At 37.5% G+C, this 23,310-nt stretch overlaps 1 protein-coding gene across 4 annotated transcripts; it reads left to right on the forward strand.

The window, feature by feature from the left end:
• Nucleotides 1-1,843: 1,843 nt before the first annotated feature.
• Nucleotides 1,844-23,190, forward strand: LOC129279667 (protein unc-93 homolog A-like). Of its 4 annotated transcripts, none has more exons than XM_054915771.2 (7): nt 1,844-2,724; nt 9,457-9,789; nt 10,844-11,062; nt 11,730-11,900; nt 17,521-17,798; nt 18,575-18,842; nt 19,655-23,190. In XM_054915771.2, exons 1-7 carry the CDS (start codon nt 2,694-2,696, stop codon nt 19,855-19,857), a joined length of 1,503 nt encoding a protein of 500 aa, XP_054771746.2. In that variant the 5' UTR covers nt 1,844-2,693; the 3' UTR covers nt 19,858-23,190. The 4 variants fall into 4 exon arrangements, with proteins under 4 accessions (XP_054771746.2, XP_063967447.1, XP_054771747.2 ...); XM_054915772.2 differs by lacking the exon at nt 1,844-2,724 and adding an exon at nt 8,425-8,627; XM_064111377.1 differs by lacking the exon at nt 11,730-11,900 and having other exon boundaries at nt 2,479-2,724.
• The last annotated feature ends 120 nt before the right edge of the window (nt 23,191-23,310 follow it).

Genomic DNA, 23,310 nt, shown 5'->3' on the forward strand with positions numbered 1-23,310 from the left:
TTGGAGTACATGAAAGAGTAGTCCTTGCCTTACATCACTATGACATCCCATATGCGGCCAATTTGAAGTATCCATGGGTATAGTGATTACCAATATTTACAACTTTTAAAAAATTCATTACTTTCTTGTTGTTTGTCCAATATTGTTCAAACTTTTACCTATCAACTGATTTTTCTTTTCCTTATAAAAACAAGTTTTTATTTGGGTTGGATTCCCCTTTAATAACAACCAACAAGGTCTTGCATTTATATATACCAAAGAAACATCTGCAGACAAAGGCCCTGTTACTATAATGGGTAACCATGCAATTATTATATAATGTATGAATAAAATAACTTCAGTCTTTGGGGTGAGTGTACACATCCTACTACAGGCCACAAAAAAAGTTATTGAGCGCTATTAAAGGTCAAGTCCACCCCTGAAAATTGTTGATTTGATTCGATAAAGAAAAATGAAACAAACATAACGCTGCAAATTTCATCGAAATCGGATGTAAAATAAGAAAGTTATGACATTTTAAGTTTCGCTTATTTTCCACAAAACAGTTCAATGCGCAACTCAGCGATATGCAAATGAGAGAGTCGATGGTGTCCATCACTCACTATTTCTTTTGTTTTTTATTGTTTGAATAATACAATATTTCAATTTTTACAGATTTGACAATAAGGACCAACATAACTTAACCATAAACTGTTAAAATAATGGTAATTGCACATGTTCAGGGAGAAATAAAACTTTTTCACTTGACAAGGAGGAGAAAATTAGAATATTTCATATTTCATTTAATAAAATACAAAAAAAATAGTGATTGGGTGACGCCATCAGTCTGCCAATTTGCACACCGACCAGGATGTGCATGTAACTGTTTTGTGAAATTAAGCGAAACTTTAAAATGTCATAACTTTCTTATTTTACATCCGATTTTGATGAAATTTTCAGTATTTTGCTTGTTGGATTTTTCTCCCTTTTTTCAAATCAACTCTTTGTTGGGGTGGACTTGTCCTTTAACAGACTGAGGCCCAGTCATATCCTTCGGATTGTGATGTTAAATATTGCCAGAAGTTGATTGTGAGTGTTGGTTGTAAGAGGGCCTCTGTTTGCGAATGGTTAGCGGCCTCGGTGCACCCAGATACAAGGATACTAACTCTTTTTTTTTCTTCTTTTTTTTTTGTTAACACGGGCGCACGTTGGTATCAATAATGCATAATCATTTTCATTTGTTTGCTGATAGATAAAGGAGCAATGTATCATAAAATTGCATTGGTCAATAGCCGTGCCGGGAATCGAACTCCGGACTTCCGTGTAGTCGGGCGCCTTAGACCGCTCGGCCACGGCACCTGAACGACATATCGATATGAAAGTACATGTATAGACTACGATGCCCACCGCGTATACGTACATTGTAGGCCTGTCGCGTCATTGTCTGGTTACAAAATCAGGTTCACTTTTGAATTGGTTTTTCCCTAATATCATTGTAAATGCAATGAGGTCTAACCAAGGAGATATCACTCTCCTTGGTCTAACGACCGCAGTCAGGCCTTTGGTACGAGCATGGAGGTCGGAATGGTACAAGGGTTTCGGTGGATGACCTACTTCTGTTTACTGCTGAAAAACAGTGCGTGGTACAGACACGATCCGGGCTCCCCCTGTTTGTGAGTGACAAAATTATGTTATTTGGAAGGCCCGCTACCCCGCGGTATATTGTGTCTACAAAGTTCTTTCAATGACTGCCTGCATATTTTCCAGAACACTATAAGACCTTTTGAACTCAATTGTGTTTGTGGAAAATCAGACGTCCTTGCCTAACTAGTTCCTATGCATGGCGAGAGAGGGGGATGAATTCAGTATCAGTTAGCATGTTATCTGCTTGTCTGATGTTTCGTTTTGTTCTGTTTTTATTTTTTATGGTAATCCTGCAATTAAAAATTGCGATTCTGAAAGAGGTTGTGTGCGAATCATGACTGCGAATCGAAAGCGCAGTGGTGAATTTCATGCGAGGGCGCTATACAAGTAATCGAATTATATATATTTATTTATTTTAGGGAGATTAACGTCAAATTTGAAATTGGCCTAAAATTAAATCTATTCTGCTTTTCGATTAATATTTTTACGAGGAGTGCTTAATTTACAGTTGAAGTTTTGTTGTCATTAAAATTATGAATCATGTCATGTATTATATATACGAATAATGTTTTGCCAAGCCATTATTTATTATGCATAACATTAATTTATGATCTTGATTATTGTTCGTATCGTTATCAAAACAATAAAAATCGATGCAATCATTCTAAATGTGATCATTGTGATAGCGCAGATTAAAAATGTATCAACTCTAAGATAAAGAAACATATACACCATAACACAGTGACGCCCCTTAGAGGGTAAACATCTTCGTCCCGTGGATCTAGCCCTAAGAGGTTCGGTTGTTCTAATAAAGGCTTGACAAGGAATATCAGTTCAAAGTTCATTTTAAATTCTGCATGTTTTGACAATTCCTTCGTTTAATTTCAAAAGCTTTGGACGATATCGAGATACAAAATGGCTATACGGATGGCAAATTAAACTCTATTTCTGCCACATGTGAGCTACATGCGTATCAAAATCATATATAGTTTTGTGCTGATATCTGCATGCCGTACTTAGCAACGCATTTTGCCTTTGAGTTTGGATATTGAATCATCACTGTGATCAAAATGACGATACAAGACAGTTCTAACGGCAAAGGTGAGTTTGTAACAATGAAAATATATTAAACCCCTCAAAAAAGTTTGGAAATCTGAGTTTGGCCTCTAATTTCTCCCAACTCCCAATTTTATACAACGCATATTTGACATCATTCGTTAGATCATTTAATTATCTTTAAAATGATACCATGCTTGTTATGTTCATGCCATCACGAAAAGAGCAGGATTCAAAAGTGTTGGATGAGGTCTGAATTGAAAAGTTGCAAAACGAGCAGAAATAGTCGTGAAGGGTTAATACAGAACATGATTCTTTTGTCTGTGTCAATAGAGTTTTAAATCCATTCGAATCAAGCCCATGCTTCTTCATTTTTTATGTTTTGGTGTGTTTCATGTAGTGATGGTTCTGTGCGATACCATGGTTTGAAATACCCATGCATGTTTTTTTGTTTGTTAAGGGTTTGCTTGTGCAGAGTTGTGTTTGATTCCATGTTAATGTTGATTTTAAGGTGCATGAAAACAATTAAAAGAAACCGCTGAGAAACTCACTCATCACCACGAAAAAATGAACAGTGACTTTCAATATTGTGTCATTTTGCAACTTGAATTTTGATCTTGCACCACATTTCAAGGCACTGCACCTACATGTGAACCACAATCATATCATGTAGGGTACCATTTTAAAGAAAGTTAAATGATCTATTCATTGATATTTAATACACATTGATATTTACTAAAACCGAGGAGAAATCATTGATCAAAGTCAGATTTCCAAACTTTTTTTGAGAAGTTGAAGCGTATCTGGAATGTGTTATTAGTTATTTATTTCTAAAAGGTGCTAAATGAAAGCGAAATCATTTGGTTTGGTTTTGGTTTGGTTTATTCACGATAAAAATATATGAATATAAATAGAATATACATTGTAAGATCAAATTATTATAACAGAATCATAACATAAATAATTAGTATAATACAACATACAAAACTTATACATACCGTAGGGAGGACTCGTTTCAGATGGGCTATTAATATAGCCCATCTGTTCATCCCCTTGGTCTCTGGAAAAAATTATTTAAATTAACATTACAATATGTATGACAACTTCAAATTAATATTAAGAGATATAAAAGTTAAGGTGCAAGAACTTGCAGTGCAAGCTCAGATACCCCCCCCCCCCCATGAAATCATCATTACACAGTTCTGATTTTTTCTAGGATTTCTCTTTTATAGGTTAAAAAGTTGTTCAATTTTTGTATGTAAAGAGGTAGATTGTTGTATAATTTACCACAACGATATATGAATGTACGCTTACAATTTTCAGTCTTAGGTTTAGGCATTATAACTTGATTTCCTTTTCTAGTGGGGCACCTAAATGTCTTAAAAATCATTTTTCTTTGTTATATATAAGAAGAATTTTTAGAGCAATAACATTCATTTATTTATTTCCTCTTTAAGGATATTCATAACATGTAATGATTTAGAATATTCCAGAATGTCTCAGTAAATCTTCGTTAGGCATGTATGTCTAATCAATGAGATGGAGTAATCTTTGTTATTTCTGGAATTTACAAACAATATAGAATGTAGACAATAGACTCCTAGTGGCAGTGAAAAGGACAATAGGATCAGCTATGTTGTTTACATTGTTAATTTCACTGAGGTCATTTAAGAGTCTTCTAAAATTAGACTGCTCTAGAAATTGGCAGAATGTTATGTTTGTAGACAATACTAAAAGCTTCCAGAATAGTGAATAATTTGTATATAAGCTGGCAGTTTCTTCAAGGAGATCATCACATCAGATCAGAACTCAGAGTTTCACGCCAGACTTTATGTTAGAGCATACGGAGAGCATACTTTATTTCCAACTGGAATACAACGTTGATCTTCTATGGAATTATTTGCACGCCATCAATGAACTGTTTGCATGCAGTTGCTTTGAGAGAGGAATTATCAGTTCTCATCGAGATCATCAAGCTGTTTTAATGAACGCTTTTTAACCAATGGATTGCTGAAATTAACTGTTACTCATCATCAACATCGTCTTCACGGACATTTCAACTCGCTACAGTGACTCTTGTTATTCACCGTGTTTCATCATCGCCATCATTGTCATTTTTAATTTAAGGAATCTTCGCCAACCGACTTGGATTTTAGTGGATTTATATCATAACCTTGGATTGTACATCTGACACTTTAAGAGATAGATGTAAGATCATTGTTTGGTTTTAATTTGTTTAAGTACATGATCTATTTCCTGTAATAAAAAAGGAAATCAAATTTAAAACTAAATTTTCATTATTTGTTGCAGTATCGTAACAACTTTTAAATAGGCAGAGATGGTCGAGATGACGTTACTTTTGGGGTGATTACCTTTTTATTTTTTCATTTTTTGCTTGTCAAATTTTCCAGCCCCTCTCTTTGGGGAGAGATTTCCGCCCTTGCTGACGGCAAGTCCGTCGAAGTCCCAAAGTCCCAATTGAATTGGTGGTAGGTATTCCGCCACAGAGCCGCTGTCGTATTTCTAGACATGGAACTTAATCTCTTAGCCCAGCTAAGAAGCAAACCCAAAGTGCGACTGTTTTAAAGAAATAAGTTTTATTAAAAAAAAAGTTTCCTTTCATAATCACGCAACAATATTACTTAACTACCCTTGCTTAAATGATAACATACTTCCGTATAAACTTCACGATTAATCATACCTTTGGATGCTCTCTATCAAATCAATATCAAATTACAATCGTTCTATATAATCCAGAATTTACAGGAGACATATGTATAAAACTATTCATTTTTCCAGTGGACAATTTAAATAAAGACAAACAAACACCTTATTCACCTGGTGTTTTTTTTTATCAGAATTCTGCAGTATTTACCAACATTTAGGATACCATGTCAGCAATTATGATCTTATGTTTCAGTAAACTGAAGTACAATACTTACGGATATCTTGGTAATTCCGGTCCTTGTTGCTGATCTGCATGGTGTGAGGGCAGTAATGTGAAGGATTTGCCATCCTGTACACTGTAATAAATATTGGGTAAAGTTTTTACCACCACGAGGGTAATTATGTGTCCAACCAATTTGGGGCAGTATTTTACCCGATGCGGGAAGCGTATCGTCAAGTAGGGCCCAAAAAATAAGTAGCAATTACTTTAGAATGGGCAAAATTTTCATCACACTGGATAAATAAAAATGCCCAAAATGCCTAATGTTGGTTGGACACATAATTACTCTCATGGAGCACTTTTACCCAATAAAATGCAAGCGGTGAATCTCTAAGCCTTTTTCACATCGGTCTCAACACTACAGACACCTAAGCAACATCTCACATACAAGAAGAGGTGAAGATAACCTTCCCTAACCAAGGTTAATATAGGATCTGCCCATGCAGGGTAGCCTGCTCACACCAACTCAGTACTTGACACACCCCAATTTCTAACCAATAATCTGACTGCCTGCCCCTATCGCCAAGCAATATGATTGCATACTTTCTTGGGGTCCGCCTTAAAGTAATGTGAATTATTCCCTAACAGTGCAGCGACCTCATTTTGTGTCGACTCTGTGCTGTGTAGCAGAAAAGAGAAGGATTAACCAAAAAGAAGAGCGTGCAAACTCCTAACAATTCAGCAGCCCTTTTTTAAGCTCCCTACATACTGCACTTGAGGAATATGCATACAGCTGGTTAATCAATTTATGCATCAAAAGAGGTAGATTAAGAGATAATTAATGTCTTCACTAGTCCTGACCAAAAAGTAAATCATGCCCATGGTGACATATTTTAAACACATCAGTTCCTATAAATATTTTTGCGAATTATTTTATTTCTCTTTTTTTTGTGAACGCACTTTACCCCCACTAACGTCACGAGAAATTCCCCAATCACTGCTACCACCTTCATTTATGCAAATTATAATGTTTGGATTACATTACATAATATCAGAGATTATGCTCCTCCTTTGATTTTTCAAGAATTGAAAATGAGCGGAAGGGGAGAAAAGGAAGAAGGAGGAGAAAGAACAAAAAGAAGAGTAGGCCTTTCATTGAGGGGACATGATTTTTTTTTTTTTAGAGCACCCTTGCTATTTTATTCTTTCATGACGTCACCTTCGGATCCTGCCCAAGGAAATAAATCTTATCTGAGTTCCCGCCGCCCCATTTCGAAATAGGCCTACACCGGTGATCATTTGTACCAACTATCGTAAGAAAAATAAAAAAAACAACATCAAGTTGAATAATTGGCATTGCTGTTTCCGATTGTCAATACTGTTTTTGCAACTGGTAGTCTCATATAATGACGACCATGGCGATTGCAAACGGTTTGAGAAAATACAACTGTATGTGTTACACTATCTGCATACATGTAGGTCTAAAGTTCGAGTATTTAGCGAAATGTACTTCACATAATACATCATGGGGGCCGTTTCATAAAGCTGTTCGTAAGTTAAGAGCGACTTTAAGAACGACTGGTGGACACTTCTTACGCGCTAATTAATCACCAATAAACATTTAATAGTGATTATAACTTAGCACAAGAAATGATCACCAGTCGTTCTTAAAGTCGCTCTTAACTTGAGAACAGCTTTATGAAACACCCACCAGGTCATATCATACTAGGCGTGGGAGCGACCTTGAAATTATGAAAAATTAAAAACGATCAGTCATGAAGTAGATTTAGAATTTTTCATTTTCCGTTCAACAAATAAACAAAATACAATCGAAGTAATAGTACATATTCAAAGTAACACAAACTATGCAAATTAACCCCCCCCCCCCTCGCATCGTCATGTAAGTTGACATCTGAAACTCTTGTCACTTTATTAGGCTTGGTTCTACGGGAGGGATGGCTTTGGGGATTAAGGCTGTAAATTTTATTTCATCACAAACATGTAGTTATATTGTTACTGATTTATTAAATAATTGTGTAATTGCAATACCATTACAATCAATACATGATATCATTTAATTGGCATGAAAGCAGGGGGTATATCCTATCCTATAACACTTTCGTAAAGATATGGGTTGTTTTTTCTTAATTTAATATCGATACTGACCGAAGTGAATAATGTTAATGGATGTGTCAATAAATGATGATGACGATGATGATCGTGATGACGACGACGATGATGGTGATGATGATGATGATGATGACGATGATGATGATGATGACGATGATGATGATGATGATGATGACGTGATGTGAAGATGAAAGTAATGATGGTGATGGTGATGATTATTATGATTATAATAATAATGATGATGATGATGATGATGTGATGTGATGATGAAAGTAATGATGGTGATGGTGATGATTATTATGATAATAATAATAATAATAATGATGATGATGATGATGACGATGACGATGATGGTGATGATGATGATGATGATGATGATGATGATGACGATGACGACGACTATGATGATGACGGTAACGATGATGATGATGATGAACACGACGAGGAAGGAGATCAAAATTAAGATTAATTGAAGGGAAATCAATCGCCACTGAGATAATACAATCCTATAAAAAAAAATTAATTGATTTTTTGTTTATTTGTCTTTACACTATATGTAATTTGTAGCCCAAACAACATGGCTCCTCTTGACCGAATTTATGTTCGTTGTTCACTTAATACCAACTATTCCATACAGTAGTAAAATATACCACTGGGGCAGCATATGAATTATACAATATTGTTTGGAAAGGTCTGATATTATTCATTCTGCTATCGCATTGACCCGTGATGTTGGCCTACTAGCTAGAAATCACATCAGGCTGGTTTTATATCGCAATAGATGTACCGGTACCACTTCTGTTTTACTAGCAAATCCTTTGCTTATGTCAGTTATATTTTATATGAATCTATAGTGATGATAGTCAGGGTCTGGGATTCTACGTTAAACTTGTCGGACTCGTTATAAATCAGTGTACAACATCGATCAGTTGTGAGTAGAGTCTACACGTTGTTCTTTATTGGCATGATTGTCATGATTGTAGTTACTTGTATATATTGTAAAAGTGTCAATAATGCAAAGGTGTAGGTATAGGCCTATGAGAGCGTGTGGATGGATGGATGTCTGTAAGTATGTTGACAACTGCGTTTTGGAAATAATAATATAGAGTATTTCTAAAGCGCAAAACCCACATTGATTATGTGCTCAAGGCGCTGTGAAAAGGAAATAAGAGAAAAATTACATGGAGCAGGAACGGACAAGGATAAAAGAAGCACAGTCATGACAATGAAAGGAAACTACTGGAAGGCATGCAATTTTAAACAAATGGGTTTTTAGAGCAATTTTGAAATTATCGGTATTTGAAATGACTGCGTGGTACCGGTTTTGGTAAAGGGTTCAAAAATGATATTAAAAAGGATTGAACAAATCTATCAAGCATTGGTCCAAAGCGGGATAAATAAAAGAGTTCCATTGGTATTTTTCGTCAACGATTTAGACTTACACAGCGCTTTGCGTGGTGCATTATTTAACAAAATGCAAAAGAAAGTACGTTTTGTTAACACTTTATTATAAACTGTGAATGCTACGGCCTAGCAAACAACACAATGTATCAGCATGTACACTGTACATACACAATTTACCATGTTTACTCTGAATATAACACAAACTATGTGTCGATCTTGCAAAATAATCGATGTTTGAATTATATAACTCTGGGTTACGCTGGTTTGCTTGATGTAGTCCTCTCCAACACTCATTGGTGTGTTTTCGTTGTATTCAAATAGTAGGGTTTTTTCTCTCTTCGTTTTCGATGATATAGAAACATCCGAATTGGATGAATCTACGCTTCCAGAACAACTCAAGGTTAAGGGCGTATACGAGCAGCAGGTCGAGACAGACAACGACCAAAACACAGGGATGCCGAAGACAGAGTTCACCGTCATCAAGGACGACGACCTGGACGACGATGAGGGCCTCGCGTCGTCGTGGACCGGGAGGAGGATCTACAAGAATCTCCTCATCATCAGCAGCTCTTTCCTCTTCGTCTTCACGGCGTTCCAAGCGCTCTCTAACCTACAGAGCAGTATCAACTGCGATGAGGGACTAGGTCTCGCTTCTCTCAGCGTCATATATGGGACTCTCATCGTATCAGGTAGGAACTTGATTTCAGAGATGTCGTCATGGGGTAGAGGGCGGGAATTGCCGGTCACAATGACTATCTAACCTGCACCGATAAAATTGGTGTAACTATTAAAGGCGAAACATATTTTAGAGAGAAGGGGATAAGGAAGGGGAAGGAATATGAAGGAGATATAGAGAATGAATAAAGAAGAGTATTTGAAAAACGTGTATTCTGGGCCGTGTAAGCAGTGGAATGATTAATTCGTTTGGTGATGAGGACAACAAGTAAGATATTCATTTTTCTCGTGCCATCAGTTATCTTTCAGAAATTACATGGCTGTTTGGTCGCCATGTCCCCCTCCTCTCCCTTCCTCCCATCAAAATACCACGGCCTGATATCGCTGACCCTGAAATGGGTCAGTGTACACATTGAAAAGAAGTATAGAAATCAGGTTTTCCTTGCATTATAGGATCTTACGATTGAACTTACATATATTTCAAAAGATATCATTGAAATTATCATTGAATCCAAATGTAATTAGCAGCGACTGTGTTATTGAATTAGGATAGGCGAGCTAAGATGACACATGGTATAAAGATATTTGAGTCTAAAAATGATTGTGTTGTTTCACGAAAAGAAAAATCAGTTATCTCTTCCTTTGCTCCATTCTACCCCTCTGTCCCCTTTTTGTTCATTTCTATTTTTTCACCACTTTTATCACTTGAAAAAATGAAATTGTTCTCGCTCCGCCTCTCCTAGCCGAGCGTGCACATTAAATCCAACATTTTTTTTCATTAATTTCAGTATAATATACATGTAATTTTCTTTTTATCTGCAGATTCATTAAGCACATCTGTAATTTGTTTCCAATATACAAATAGGTACATATGTGTTCATTTGACAAACAGTGAATATTGTTTTTACTTATTTATATGCGGGCCTACATCCTTTTTCTCACAATTATTTGCTGTCACTTTAAAACTTTTTTCGTAGATTTTATCTGCCGTAAAAGTGCCATATGATTCATTATTCATTATTGATATTACTAAATCTATTTAATGTATCCCCTTTTCGGCACTGTCAGCCATGTTTGTCCCTTCCGTTATGATCCGCCATCTTGGATTAAAATGGACGCTTGTGGTGAGTCAGGTGACCTACGCCTTGTACACAGCAGCAAACTTTTACCCTTCCTGGGCGACTCTCATACCCGCTTCGGTCATCCTGGGGCTCGGTGCCGCACCCCTCTGGACCGCCAAGAGCACATATCTCACAACCACTGCAGGAGTGTATTCTAAGCTGACAGGTATGTGATGATATTGACATGGTTACCTTCGAGTGTTGAGATTAGTGACAATGCTTCTACTTCTACTTTAATATTTTTATGTCCACTCTTGCTTCTGAGTTTTTTTTATACTTTTCATTCATTTATTTTACCGGACGATATCTTATGAACAGTTGATATAAATATAATTCCCTATTACTTCCAAGGGTTGTCACGCATTGAAGCTACCCTTAACAATAATCGCAACCCCTGCAACCTTGTTTAATAAACTTCATAGAAAATAGAACCTCGCCCATTGTTTTGGTTATCAAATATATTCTGTACGTACTCTGTTTATTCTATTTTTTATTGATTGTGAAAAAGCTGCAAAAAATCGTGAATGGTGGTGATTTTTTTTCATCTAATTGCCAAGAAAGCATGAAGGCTTGTAAGCAACCAGAGCAACCGCTTTAGGTCCTTTCCGAGGGGCCTGGTAATGAGGATTAATGCTTTTTACCAAAGGGCACTAGCACCAAGTGGGAATCGAACCCGGGTCACCGGAGTCCGAAACTCCCATTCTACCAACTGAGCAATCAATAAATGAAATAGAAAAGCAATGAAATGAATTTGTATGTTTGTTTCTTTTTTCTCCCTCCTATGTTTTATTCTTGTTTCCTACCTTTATACCATCTCCTTCCCCCCTTATCAGGAGAGACTGTTCCGTCCATTGTCTCTCGATTCTGGGGTATATTTTTCTTCTTCTTCCAGTCATCGCAGATTCTCGGAAATCTCATTTCATCTCTGGTCTTCAGAGAAGAAACGTCTATTGACGGTAAAAACGACACTGAATACAAATGTGGTTCACAGGACTGCTATGTTGGTAAATTCACAATCCTTGTTACCATAGATCGCTAATCTAAGTCAGTCATCAGAGTTAATAGCGAGGTTCCACCAGTGGCGTAGCTAGGATTTTTTTCCTGGGGGGGCACTGGGGGGTCCTTGCTTTTTCAGGGGGGGCACCATTTTTTCCGGTGTGTGTGTATGTGTCACAAGGGCGGATCCGACTTTCGGCAATAGGGGACGGGGGCCCGAAGTTATCTTCACCTATATTTTCCCCGATCAGTCACTTCTTAGTTTTATTCTTATTAAACAACATAAACATGAAGTAATCTCATGAGCCTTATAAAAAGTGCGAGCGCGAAGCGCGAGCGATTTTTTTTTCTTTCATGTATTTTGTCCTGAAAATTTAATATTCTGGGCAATGTTATATGTGATCCTGAACAAGATTCGTATGTAACTACTGTAGATGGTTACTGCGAACGCCAAGCGCGAGCAGAAATTTTTATTAACTGTTCTAGCATTATCGAAAAGGGACCTCTTAAGGACTGCTTACAGTTACCCACGAAGACGGTATATATTTCAATAATGCGAGCGCGAAGCGCGAGGAATTTTTTTTTGACATTCCGACCTAAGAAATGGTCATTCTAAGCACTTTTTGTATTAATAAATGGGATAGGTATGTAACTAAACAACTGATGCGAGCGCGAAGCGCGAGAGGAAGAAAATTGTGATTTTAGACCTAAAAGCGGGACACTCTATTCATATTTTGTAAATCATAAATAGGATATAGTTAATTGGGTATCATTAATAATGCGATCGTGAAGCGTGAGCAGACAATTATTGATATTCTGATGTGAAACTGGATAATTTGAGTACATTTTAAATAAAGAACATGCAGGCAATCTCGCATGATTTATATTTAGACCTAGAATCTGGGCATTCTGAATACATTTGTTTAATGGAACATTATGGAATACACGTAGACAATAGGAACTTGGCAAATCAAACAATGTGACCACACAGCATGAGCTTGAAATGCTGATATGTAGACCATAAAACGGACATTTTACAGAGCACTTAAATTTGTAAATGAAAAAAAAGAATGAAAGCTCGATGTCCGAGCTAAAATATGTTTTGTATATTGACTTCAAAACTTGCTCCATATCAGCCTATTGAGGAAGATATGAATCTCATTGAACAGGCAATTCTGGCGCGAAGCGCAAGCAAAAATTTTATATAGTAACATGAAAGATTTGTGTTTTTTTTTTGCAAGTCTTCCCCTTACATTATTTTATTCACTCGTCTTCCTCTTATTTTCCTCTTCTTTTTTTTCTTCTGTCTTTCTTATTCCTTTCTTTTCTTCTTTCTCCCTTTTTCCTTTTTTTTTGCTCTGCCAATTTTTTTCAGGGGGGGCACCTGGGGGGGCACACCAAATCTCAGGGGGGGCACGTGCCCCCCCCAGGCCCCCCCGTAGCTACGCCACTGGGTTCCACACCGCCAGACAAAACGAATTCAAGAACAAAGTGTATGTCTTGAAAATGTCCATCTAATGACAAAAAACAGTTTAGAGAACCTTTTTGAAAATTGGTGAACCGGAACAGCAGTTCGTCCAAAGTTTCGGAGTTGACGAAAAGGTGCGCAGATCTGTCGTTTGCCCAGAGTCCAGGGAAGCGTTTCATCAACTTTCCTCGATTTGGATTGACTGAGAAGCAGCGTTACTATGGTAATTGTCAGATAAAACGTCTGACAAGTCCTTTAATGAAACGCTCCCCATTACAAAACTGCTTAATTTATTCACCAATTTTCGTCCTGAACTTTGGATAAAACGGCATAATTATTTACAATTATTCGTCAGCCACAATAAGGACGATATAGTCGATTTGACATTTTTCGAACCTAGAAATGTTCTTTCCGATGAAGTTTTTTTCTTGATTCGTGTTCCTATGGGGTCCTAGAACAAATTCAGCTTTGTTGCCCAAAGTTGCCGGTTGGGCAATTTTGCTAATTTGCATAAATCCAAAATGGCCGCCACATGCCATCTTAAAAACCTAACTTTTGATCCCCTTGCCCTAAAATGATGAGGAATGTCTCCTTTTATGGGTTTAGGGTAGTGTAGAATCCATTTCTATAATCATTTTTGCAATATAAGGTCATCTTCAGGTCAAATCCAAGATGGCCGCCAGATGCCATCTTGAAAAATTGAATTTGAACCCCTTGCCCCAGTATGATGAGTAGTACCTGTGTTTAGTGCTTTAGGGGTGTGTGAAATCTCTTTCTGTTATCTATTTTGCAATATAAGGTTATCTTTAGGTCAAATCCAAGATGGCCGCCAGATGACGCCATCTTGAAATATTAACTTTTGAACCCTTTGCTCCAGAAGCATGAATAATATCTATATTCGTGAGTCATTTGGTATGTTGATTCAATTTCTGATGTAATTTTGCAACAAAGAATAATCTTCAGATCTAATCCAAGATGGCCGCCAAGCGCCATCTTGAAAAATTACTTTCCGAGGCTTGTAGTGTAAGAACTTATGTAAGGGGATTTCAGTAAGAATACTGTTTTTTTTAATTAATTCTCAATTTTTAGCTCAAGGGGAAGCAGATCTGAGATGTTGTCAGACGTTCGACATTTACTGCTCACCTAAAAGAGAATCCTCTTTATGTTTCGGCTATGATAAATTTTGTATTTGTATTTTTTTTAATGTCCATCCATACTTTTGTACTGAAGAGGCTGTAAAGTCTTATTTGAATTTGAAATATTTTCACTAAATCAAAGTGTCCAATGATAGGTAGGCATCAGTTCGTCTCAAAAGACGATGGTGTAGCGCGCTAGGTATTACATTTTCGAGAGTGGTTGTAGAGCTCCGCTCTAGAGTGGCAGTCTCTAAAGCAAATTTTGTACAGATGAGGGAGCATGGCGCTGAGACAGGTTCAGATGGAGATGCTGCCCTAGCCTTCCTATTTGGTCCTTGGCCTGCAAATGTAGAATTCCGATTATTTTCTGACGTCTTGACCCCTGTACTTAGTAGCTCTCGATAGATGGCGACTATCATCTACATCTTCACAAGTGTTAGTGTTTATGCCGGCAGGTTTTATGTCACGTTTGCAGGTGTGTTTATAACGGAGGTGATCTATCAGGGGACCAGTCACACAGCTCACCTTACATTAGCGAATCCCTTCAAGGATTTACTAAAGTTTCATCCGGCGAACATGAGTCATAAGCTGGGGATGCCAGCATGTTCGTGCGCTGAAGGGCCTTATATTCCGGGCTTGTTTTTTTCACTCTGTCCTGCCATTTAATGTGTAGGATACGTCCGAGGCAGCTGGCATGGAAGGTGTTTAGCCGCTTTTCTTGATCGGCGTACGTTTTCCAGGACTTATTTCCGTTCAGGGGCTTAGCCATGGTTGTGACAGAGTTTCCTATCCTGGTGCTTATCTCGTTGTCCAGTGAAAGGGAACTAGAGACAGATAGTCAATGCAAGGTTGGTAAGGAGTCCACCACAACCAAACGAGTGTGTGGTGTTGATAGAGATATCTGGAGGACAGTCAGTGTCTTGAGTCGATCAGGATTTCTGTCTTACAGGCTGATGGGTCATCCAAACTCCTTCCATCATGTAGGGGCCTACATGCAAAAAACAGGCGGCTGTATGACTAGGTCTTGTAGGCCTACTCCAGCTTCTTTATGAAAGGCAGGGGCGACATCTCACGAATGAGAACCATCCTGACCATTGTTTTGGCACGTAGCCGGTCGATGTTGAAGAGTTTTCCATCTGCTCTGGTACGGATATGTAGATGCATTATGTGCATTCGCCAAGTGCATACTGGGGAAGCATGGAGAAGAAGATCCTGAGTGTCAGGGCCAGGCGCAGCCTAATTGCTTCACGCCACTGCTCACATGAACTGAGGGAAGCTACAAGATGTTCCAGCATTGTAGCAAACTGTTGACATGGAATGATATGACCATGGATCAGTCTTGGGGAGCCTGTCTTCTACAGGAGGCTAAAAAGTGCACTCGTGCTGACCAAGTCAAAGGCTTTTGTCAGGACGAAAAGTCCAATGATAATTATAAAGGAAGGTAATAAGTTAACAGATTTTCTGAAAAATACTGAGAAATCACTATTTAGTTAAAAATAATACTTTGAAGTCCTTTCACTAGAAAAATATGGCTGGACATAAAAAAATAACTATGAGAACTCCCGAAATAGGTCATAGCCCAAACCTTGAATGATTTCATTCCAAGGTGAGCGGTAAATGACAAAATATATCAACCATCTTACCATATCAGACCTTACTTTATTGACCACTGAAAATGGAGAAATTAAAAGAAATGAATCATTCTTACTGAAATACCCTTACATGAGCTCCTACACATAATAGTAATCTCTTTAGGACAGCATGTCCGATTTTTGGGAGAGTACTTCTTCAAGGTTCAATAGTCTCGGGGGATAGTTTTTTTTTCATATGGCGTTTACCGGCCATCTTTTTTTTTCTTTATCTGAATGATCCTATATTGCAAAATTATTAACAGAAATGGAATCAACATATCAAATAACTCACGAAAAGAGGTATTATTCATTATTCTTGGACAAAGGGTTCAGAAGTAAATTTTTTTTCAAAATGGTATCATCTGGCGGCCATCTTGGATTTGACCTGAAGATGACATTATATTGCAAAATAGATAGCAGAAAGAGATTCTACACACCCCAAAACCCCTAAACAGAGGTATTACTCGTCATTATGGGGCAAGGGGATCAAAAGTCAATTTTTCAAGATGGCATCTGGCGGCCATCTTTGATTTGACATGAAGATGACCTTATATTGCAAAAATGATTATAGAAATGGATTCTACACACTCCTAAACCCCTAAAGAGAGTCATTACTCATCATTTTGGGGCAAGGGGTTCAAAAGTTAAGTTTTTAAGATGGCATCTGGCGGCCATTGTGGATATATGCAAATTAGCAAAATTGCCCAAAGGGCAACTTTGGGCAACCAAGCTGAATTTGTTTTAGGACCCCATAGGAACACGAATCAAGAAAAAAACTTCATCGGAAAGAACTTTTCTAGGTTGGTGTATTGAGCCTATGGGACTGTCAAATCGACTAATATGCTGTTCCGGTTCAACAATAATTTTCGACCAAGATCTCTCTCAGCTCTTCATTGTCATTGACGGGCATTTTTCAATATATTGACTGTGTTCTTGAATTTGTGCTGCGTGGCGGTGTGAAAACTCATTATCACCACGGCTGTACGCAGCACCGAATTCTTCCATTTCAACCATAAAAATGTCCTCACGAAAAGGAAAACAAATATGTGATGAGCTCGGTTGACTCGTTCCCTCGATTACTTGTGTTTACGGACATTTTACACTGTCGCGCTCCCATTTGGCGTCTGGATTTTCTCATGACGTCATTTGGTATGCATTTTGCTCTGTAAGCATTGCAGTAACATTTACAAATTATTTCTGTGAAAAGCAATTTGAACACTTATATTAGGAGTTGACAATGTCTTACAATCAGATTGTAACCAAGTGATTGACGCTTTTGAAGGGCATTATTGCCGTAGTATTACTTGGATACATAACAGACTAACATAAAGTGTCATATCGTGAAGTATGTTTTTCGATGTATCTTAAAAATTTGTTTTCCACCCAATCTCAGAGACTGGAGATGATAACGGAACGTATTGCGATCCTCCCGAAACGAGCTTAACCTACACCTTACTCAGCATCTATCTTGTCTCCGGCATCATCGCCGTCATCATCGTCGTCGTCTTCGTCGACAACCTTGGCGCAAGCAAAAAAATCAAAGACCAAGGAACATTGGACTTATTTTTCGCCACTGCGCGATTGATGAAGGATAAAAAGATGATCGCTATCATTCCTCTTACTATCTTCAGTGGATTGGAGCAAGCTTTCATCGCAGGCGACTTTACAAAGGTTCGTGTCTTACCAAACCCGTTTGATGATAATAACAATAATAATGATAAAATGAGTATTACTAATGATGACAACAATAATGATAATAATAATAACAACAGCAATAATAATAACGATGTTCTTTTACTGGGCACATAACGTATCTATGCGCTTCCAAAGAACACGAAGAACGCGGCTTCATCCTGTCAGCCGTCAGCGCACAAGCATTTCAAGGAATTAATTCCTGTCAGGCATACCCATTCTCCTCTCCTGGGTTATCGAGTGCAGCACACTATGAATCACTGCTGAAAGAAATTACACCATGGCTGGGATTCAAACCTACGACCCTCTGTTCCAAATTCCGGAGACTAATCCACTGGGCGACAACGATGTTGAGCCTTGTGGGAAGGGTTGTCATCATCATCATCACTATTGTTTTCACCATCTCTGTCATCATTATGACCATTTTTTTTTTTTATTAGTAGTAGTAGTATTACTACTATAATTACTATTATTATTAGCAGCAGCAGTGCTAGAAGTAGTAGTAGTAGTAGTATAGTAGTAGTAGTAGTAGTAGTAGTAGTAGTACTAATAATAGTATAGTAGTAGTAGTAGCAGTAGAAGTAGTAGTAGTAGTAGTAGTAGTAGTAGTAGTAGTAGTAGTAGTAGTAGTAGTAGTATTAGTAGTAGTAGTAGTAGAAGTAGTAGAATTACTAATTATTTATTTTTGTATTATTATCTTTGCTATCATTGGTATTAGTATTACATTCTTTTGTTTTGCCAACACATCTTCCTAGTCCTATGTCACCTGCAGCCTGGGCGTTGGCTGGGTGGGGTACGTCATGATCTGTTACGGGCTGGCCGACGCTATCTGCTCTGTACTCATCGGACGCCTGGTCAAGTACACCGGTCAGATTCCTTTCTTCTGCCTCGGTGCCCTCATCAACGTCTCCCTCATCGTCGCTCTCTTCGTCTGGGAACCGTTCTCTGACCAGCTCCCTGTTTTCTTCGTGATAGCAGCCCTGTGGGGTGTCGGTGATGCCATCTGGCAGACTCAACTGAATTGTAATGATAGAAACACACATTTTGTTTTGTACTGTATATCTGTTGATAACAAAAATCAAGTAACAATACATAATTAAAAATAATACTTGTGAAACTCCCTAAATTAATCAGGGGGAAGCCCTATTCAGCAGCACCAATCATGGTGCTTGTCTCCTGGAGAGTCATCCTTCGGGGTTGGGCTACGTGGGGAGGGCAGGAGGCGACCGTTCCTGCCTTATTTTCAAGAAAGATTTTTAGGGGTTGGCACCACGGGGGGGGGGGGGTGCCGATCCTATGAATTTTCAAGTAGAGAATCAGAGGAAAAAAATAAAAAGAAGGGGAAAGATGCTTTACTTTAGGCTCCTAACCATAGTTGATCAAGGAGAATCACTTCCATCATGTCCATAGCACCAACACACTTATGATGGAATACAGTTTCTAAGAAAAAGTTTGAATAAAATTTATTCGTCATTGGTTAAATCATGTCAAACGGGATAACCATTTTTTTTTGGGGGGGGGGTAAAATAAGCGTGTTTGCTTAATAAATTTTCACACAAAGTTAAATAAATATACAGCACATTGGTGTTATATTAAGAATCATTCATGATCCCTTTTTAACAAAAATTTGGAAAGTTATTTATAAATGAGTAAAAAAGCTACAGCCTTCAGTACAAATCTACGATTTTTTTTAATTTAATTTGTATTTTCATTTTATTTCTTATTTTATTTGTTTCATTTCGTTTTAATGTACGTCCGGCTAAATTTTAAAATTTAATTGAATAGAACAAATGCATTGGCCTTTTTCTCTCTGTTTTATTTTATTTCCTCTACAGCCCTCTATGGCATTCTTTTCCGTGATCAGCAGGAGCAGGCCTTCTCCAACTATCGTCTGTGGGAGTCCGTCGGCTTCACCATGGCCTTTGCCTACAGTAATTTCCTCTGTGTGTGGATCAAACTGACAATCTTGGTGTGTGCTCTAGGAGTAGGGATGCTTGGTTACGCCAGCGCAGAGTTTCTTGCCAGGAGAGAAGGGTGACGTCACGTCACGTGAACTGATACACCAGTTTCTCGCCGTTTCGTCACTATCCTCGTCCAGTATTGAAAATTTGACAAAATATACGATCCAGGGAACTGCTGCAACCATCATGGAGTTAGTTTTCGAGATGGAAAATATGTAACGACCGTCACCGTCTTTTGTGTAAGGTAAATGTATATCAAATGTGTTATGATGAGAATCATACCCGCTATTCTACTTGCTCTGATGAAATTTACAACTGCCAATCAGAAGATGAGATAAGAAGACAGGAAGGTGGGTTACAGAAACTATTAGCAAGTCAACTTGTTTGGGACGAAAAGATAAAATGACGAGTTGTAAAAACTTTGTCAAGTCGACATGTTTGGGACAAGAAGATAGGAAGAAGACAATAAGATAAGTTGTCGAAACTTGTCAAGTAAATATATTGTCACGGAGACCTCTTCTTGTGATGTTTAAATTTGACATAAGAAGTTATTTGATCTATTACATTTTGATTCAATTGAAATGTGTACAAACCTTGCAGTCACTTCTTTTTCTTTTCATGATGTATAAAATATTTACATGTTTATTTGTACCAATCTGGAAAAGCCATTCTCTGAGATAAGAGCTTTTGCTTGTCTGTGACGTTACTGATATTTAGTCACACGAATTTGGTTGGAGCGCTTGATGTTTTGGATCGCTTATGAATTGCTTGCAATGTTGATTGCATTTTTTCTTGGCTTGTTCCAGATTTGTTGCTTTGGACATTTATAATTCGAAACGTATGATATAAACAGAGGTAGCATGACTTAGACTTTATACAGATATTGCCTACCTAGAGTTTGAATATAACATTTCCTCTCCCCGACGGAGTTATATTTTCCCCAAGGGATTATATTTTGCCCGAAGCGCGCAGCGCTGAGGGAAAATATTATCCCAAGGGAAAAATATAGCTTCGGAGGGGAGTTGAAATGTTATTTATTAAAACGATAGACCAGGCAATATCTGTTATATTATATAGTCTATGTGGATTCGCCATCAGAAATTGCATTCATCATCTGGCTCAAACCCGAAATTCTTGATACAGCTCTGATCCATCTACGTCATAATAGATTTTTTTTTTGAAAATACATCAAGCGCGTTCTTCATGCAATCGATGCGTTAACATTAGCGCGTACAATAAATAAACTACCTTGTTACGCAACTTGTATACAGCCAGTGACGTCACCTTAGTGAATATAACGCCGCAATTGAAAATACAATGCAGTATATTCCCTGACGTGACGTCAAAACCTAGAATATAACAAATGCGATCCTCGCAGCTATGGTCACGTGATGGCGTATTGACCTATCACTGATTCGAATCTACATAACCTATGTAATATAATTATTTCTTTCTTTCTTTTATTTCTTGCAATTCAAAGAGATTTCAGTCATGGCGAAGCAAACGTCTGGTTAAACAAGTGCACTGCCTCGTAGAATAATAATCATTAAAATCATTATTATTGCTGTGAAATAGACGTTGTTTGAGATGATTATTATTAATGTTGTAAATATGTATAAACGATATCAAGATAATCATTAAGATGATTATTAATGCTGTAAATACGAAGTGACTTCATAACTGTCATTAAGATGATTATTATTGATGTTGTACATACGTAGTGATCTAAAACAAAATCTCATCAAGCTTTAAATGATGAATTGTTGTACATTCGAAAAAGATGAATCATAACAAATATTGGTAACAGAGAACTTCCTGAAATTTTTCTTGGCAGTAAGGAAAAGTCTGTTACTACAGGATATTCTAATAGTTAGAGACCATGGTCCCGTAACACAAAGGTTAGCGATTGATCGTACGCTTGATTTTCACGATTGATTGTTCATTGTTGTCAATGGAATCAATCGTAGAAAATCGTTCTACGATCATTGCTAAGTTTTGTGATAGGGGACCCAGTCAAGAAAGTTCAGTAAAGTAGACTACAATTTAGTTAGTTATATATGTATGACTTGAGCCCGTGGACGTAGTGGTTTTACAGAAACTGAATAAGGTCAAGTAGTTGGAAAGGACATTTATTTATTTATTTGTGATAGTTTCATAGGAAAGTTAGAATTGAGAGTTTGCTAATACTCTGCTGTGGATAGGAAATGTTATAATTGAAGTTTGTCGGCGACTTTGGGCTTTGAGAGTTTACATTGTAAGTTAGACTTGAGCCCGTGGACGTAGTGGTTTTTACAGGAACTCAGTTCCATCATGTGTAGTAGGTCCATGGTCCGATGTTCCACAAAGCCTGTTGGATTCTAGCTTATTACAAATCCTTGCACTGATAGATTGAGTGGAGGATTATGTAAGGACTGGAGGGGCAGATTAAAATGACTCCTGGAGGGGTTGATTTGGTTGGAGACTTTGTGGACAAGATGGTTTTATGTTTTCGGAAGATAGGCTATGGAGTTTAAACGTTATGAATTGAGGATTTCTTACATTTGCTGGATTGTTAATGATAATATGTTTCAATTGTACAACGCAGCTACTATAATTGCATATACTCCACTGCGCTTGATACTTGGCATCACATTATTACCCTGGCTGTAGCTGAGCCACCGTATACATGTATAGGCGCTAACGCATTCAAGGAATAATCCTACAGGGTACCCATTCTGCTCGCCTGGGTCGAGTGCAGCACAATGTAGGTAAATTTCTTGCTGAAGGAAAACACGCCATGGCTTGGAATCGAACCCACGTCCCTCTGATTGAAAGACGAGAGAAAAGTTTAAGTTCTAGGTAACTTTTCGTAGTATGGTCCATGCTTGGGCCAAGGTTCAGAGGTAACAGTTTAAAAGTTTCTACAAATACTCGACCTAGACACTCTTCCACGGAGTCAAGTTGAACTAAGTTAGGAAGTATTTTATACTCGGAATTAGAATAGGAAAAAATAGAAAAAAAATAGAATTGGGTACTTCATTTCTAGCATTGTTTTGAATGCATTCAGTTATTTTGGTTGGCCCAAATTCTATCAGTTTCACTCAAACCTCCCGTATACTTTAATTTCTGCACTTGAAATTCATGACTATGGAAATAAGATTTGTACTTGTTATATAGTTTACTCAGATAACCTTCGTAGTTATCAACTTCTTAAAGTTTAGATTAAATGTACAGATTATTAACCGGAATAGACTTACATTGCAAGTTATAAAGTAATTATAGTACATGTACATACAGTACGCTCGAATCTTTAACTCGATACATTTTTATGATGAAATATTCAATGTGTTGCAAGTTACAAAGTTGACGTCTTTCAAGTCATGATTGGAATGTAAATATTTTAATTGGCTTAATAAAGTTCATTGAACTTTATTTCAAATTCTTCAGACGATAATTTATTTAGTTGCGCAATGCACTCGTGAGAAAGCAAGTAAGATTAGTGATTAGTGATGCTACGATGTTGAATCTTTATGGATCATTTATTTTAACTT

The sequence above is a fragment of the Lytechinus pictus genome, chromosome 16, assembly GCF_037042905.1.
Source record: "Lytechinus pictus isolate F3 Inbred chromosome 16, Lp3.0, whole genome shotgun sequence".
Lineage (NCBI taxonomy): Eukaryota > Metazoa > Echinodermata > Echinoidea > Temnopleuroida > Toxopneustidae > Lytechinus > Lytechinus pictus.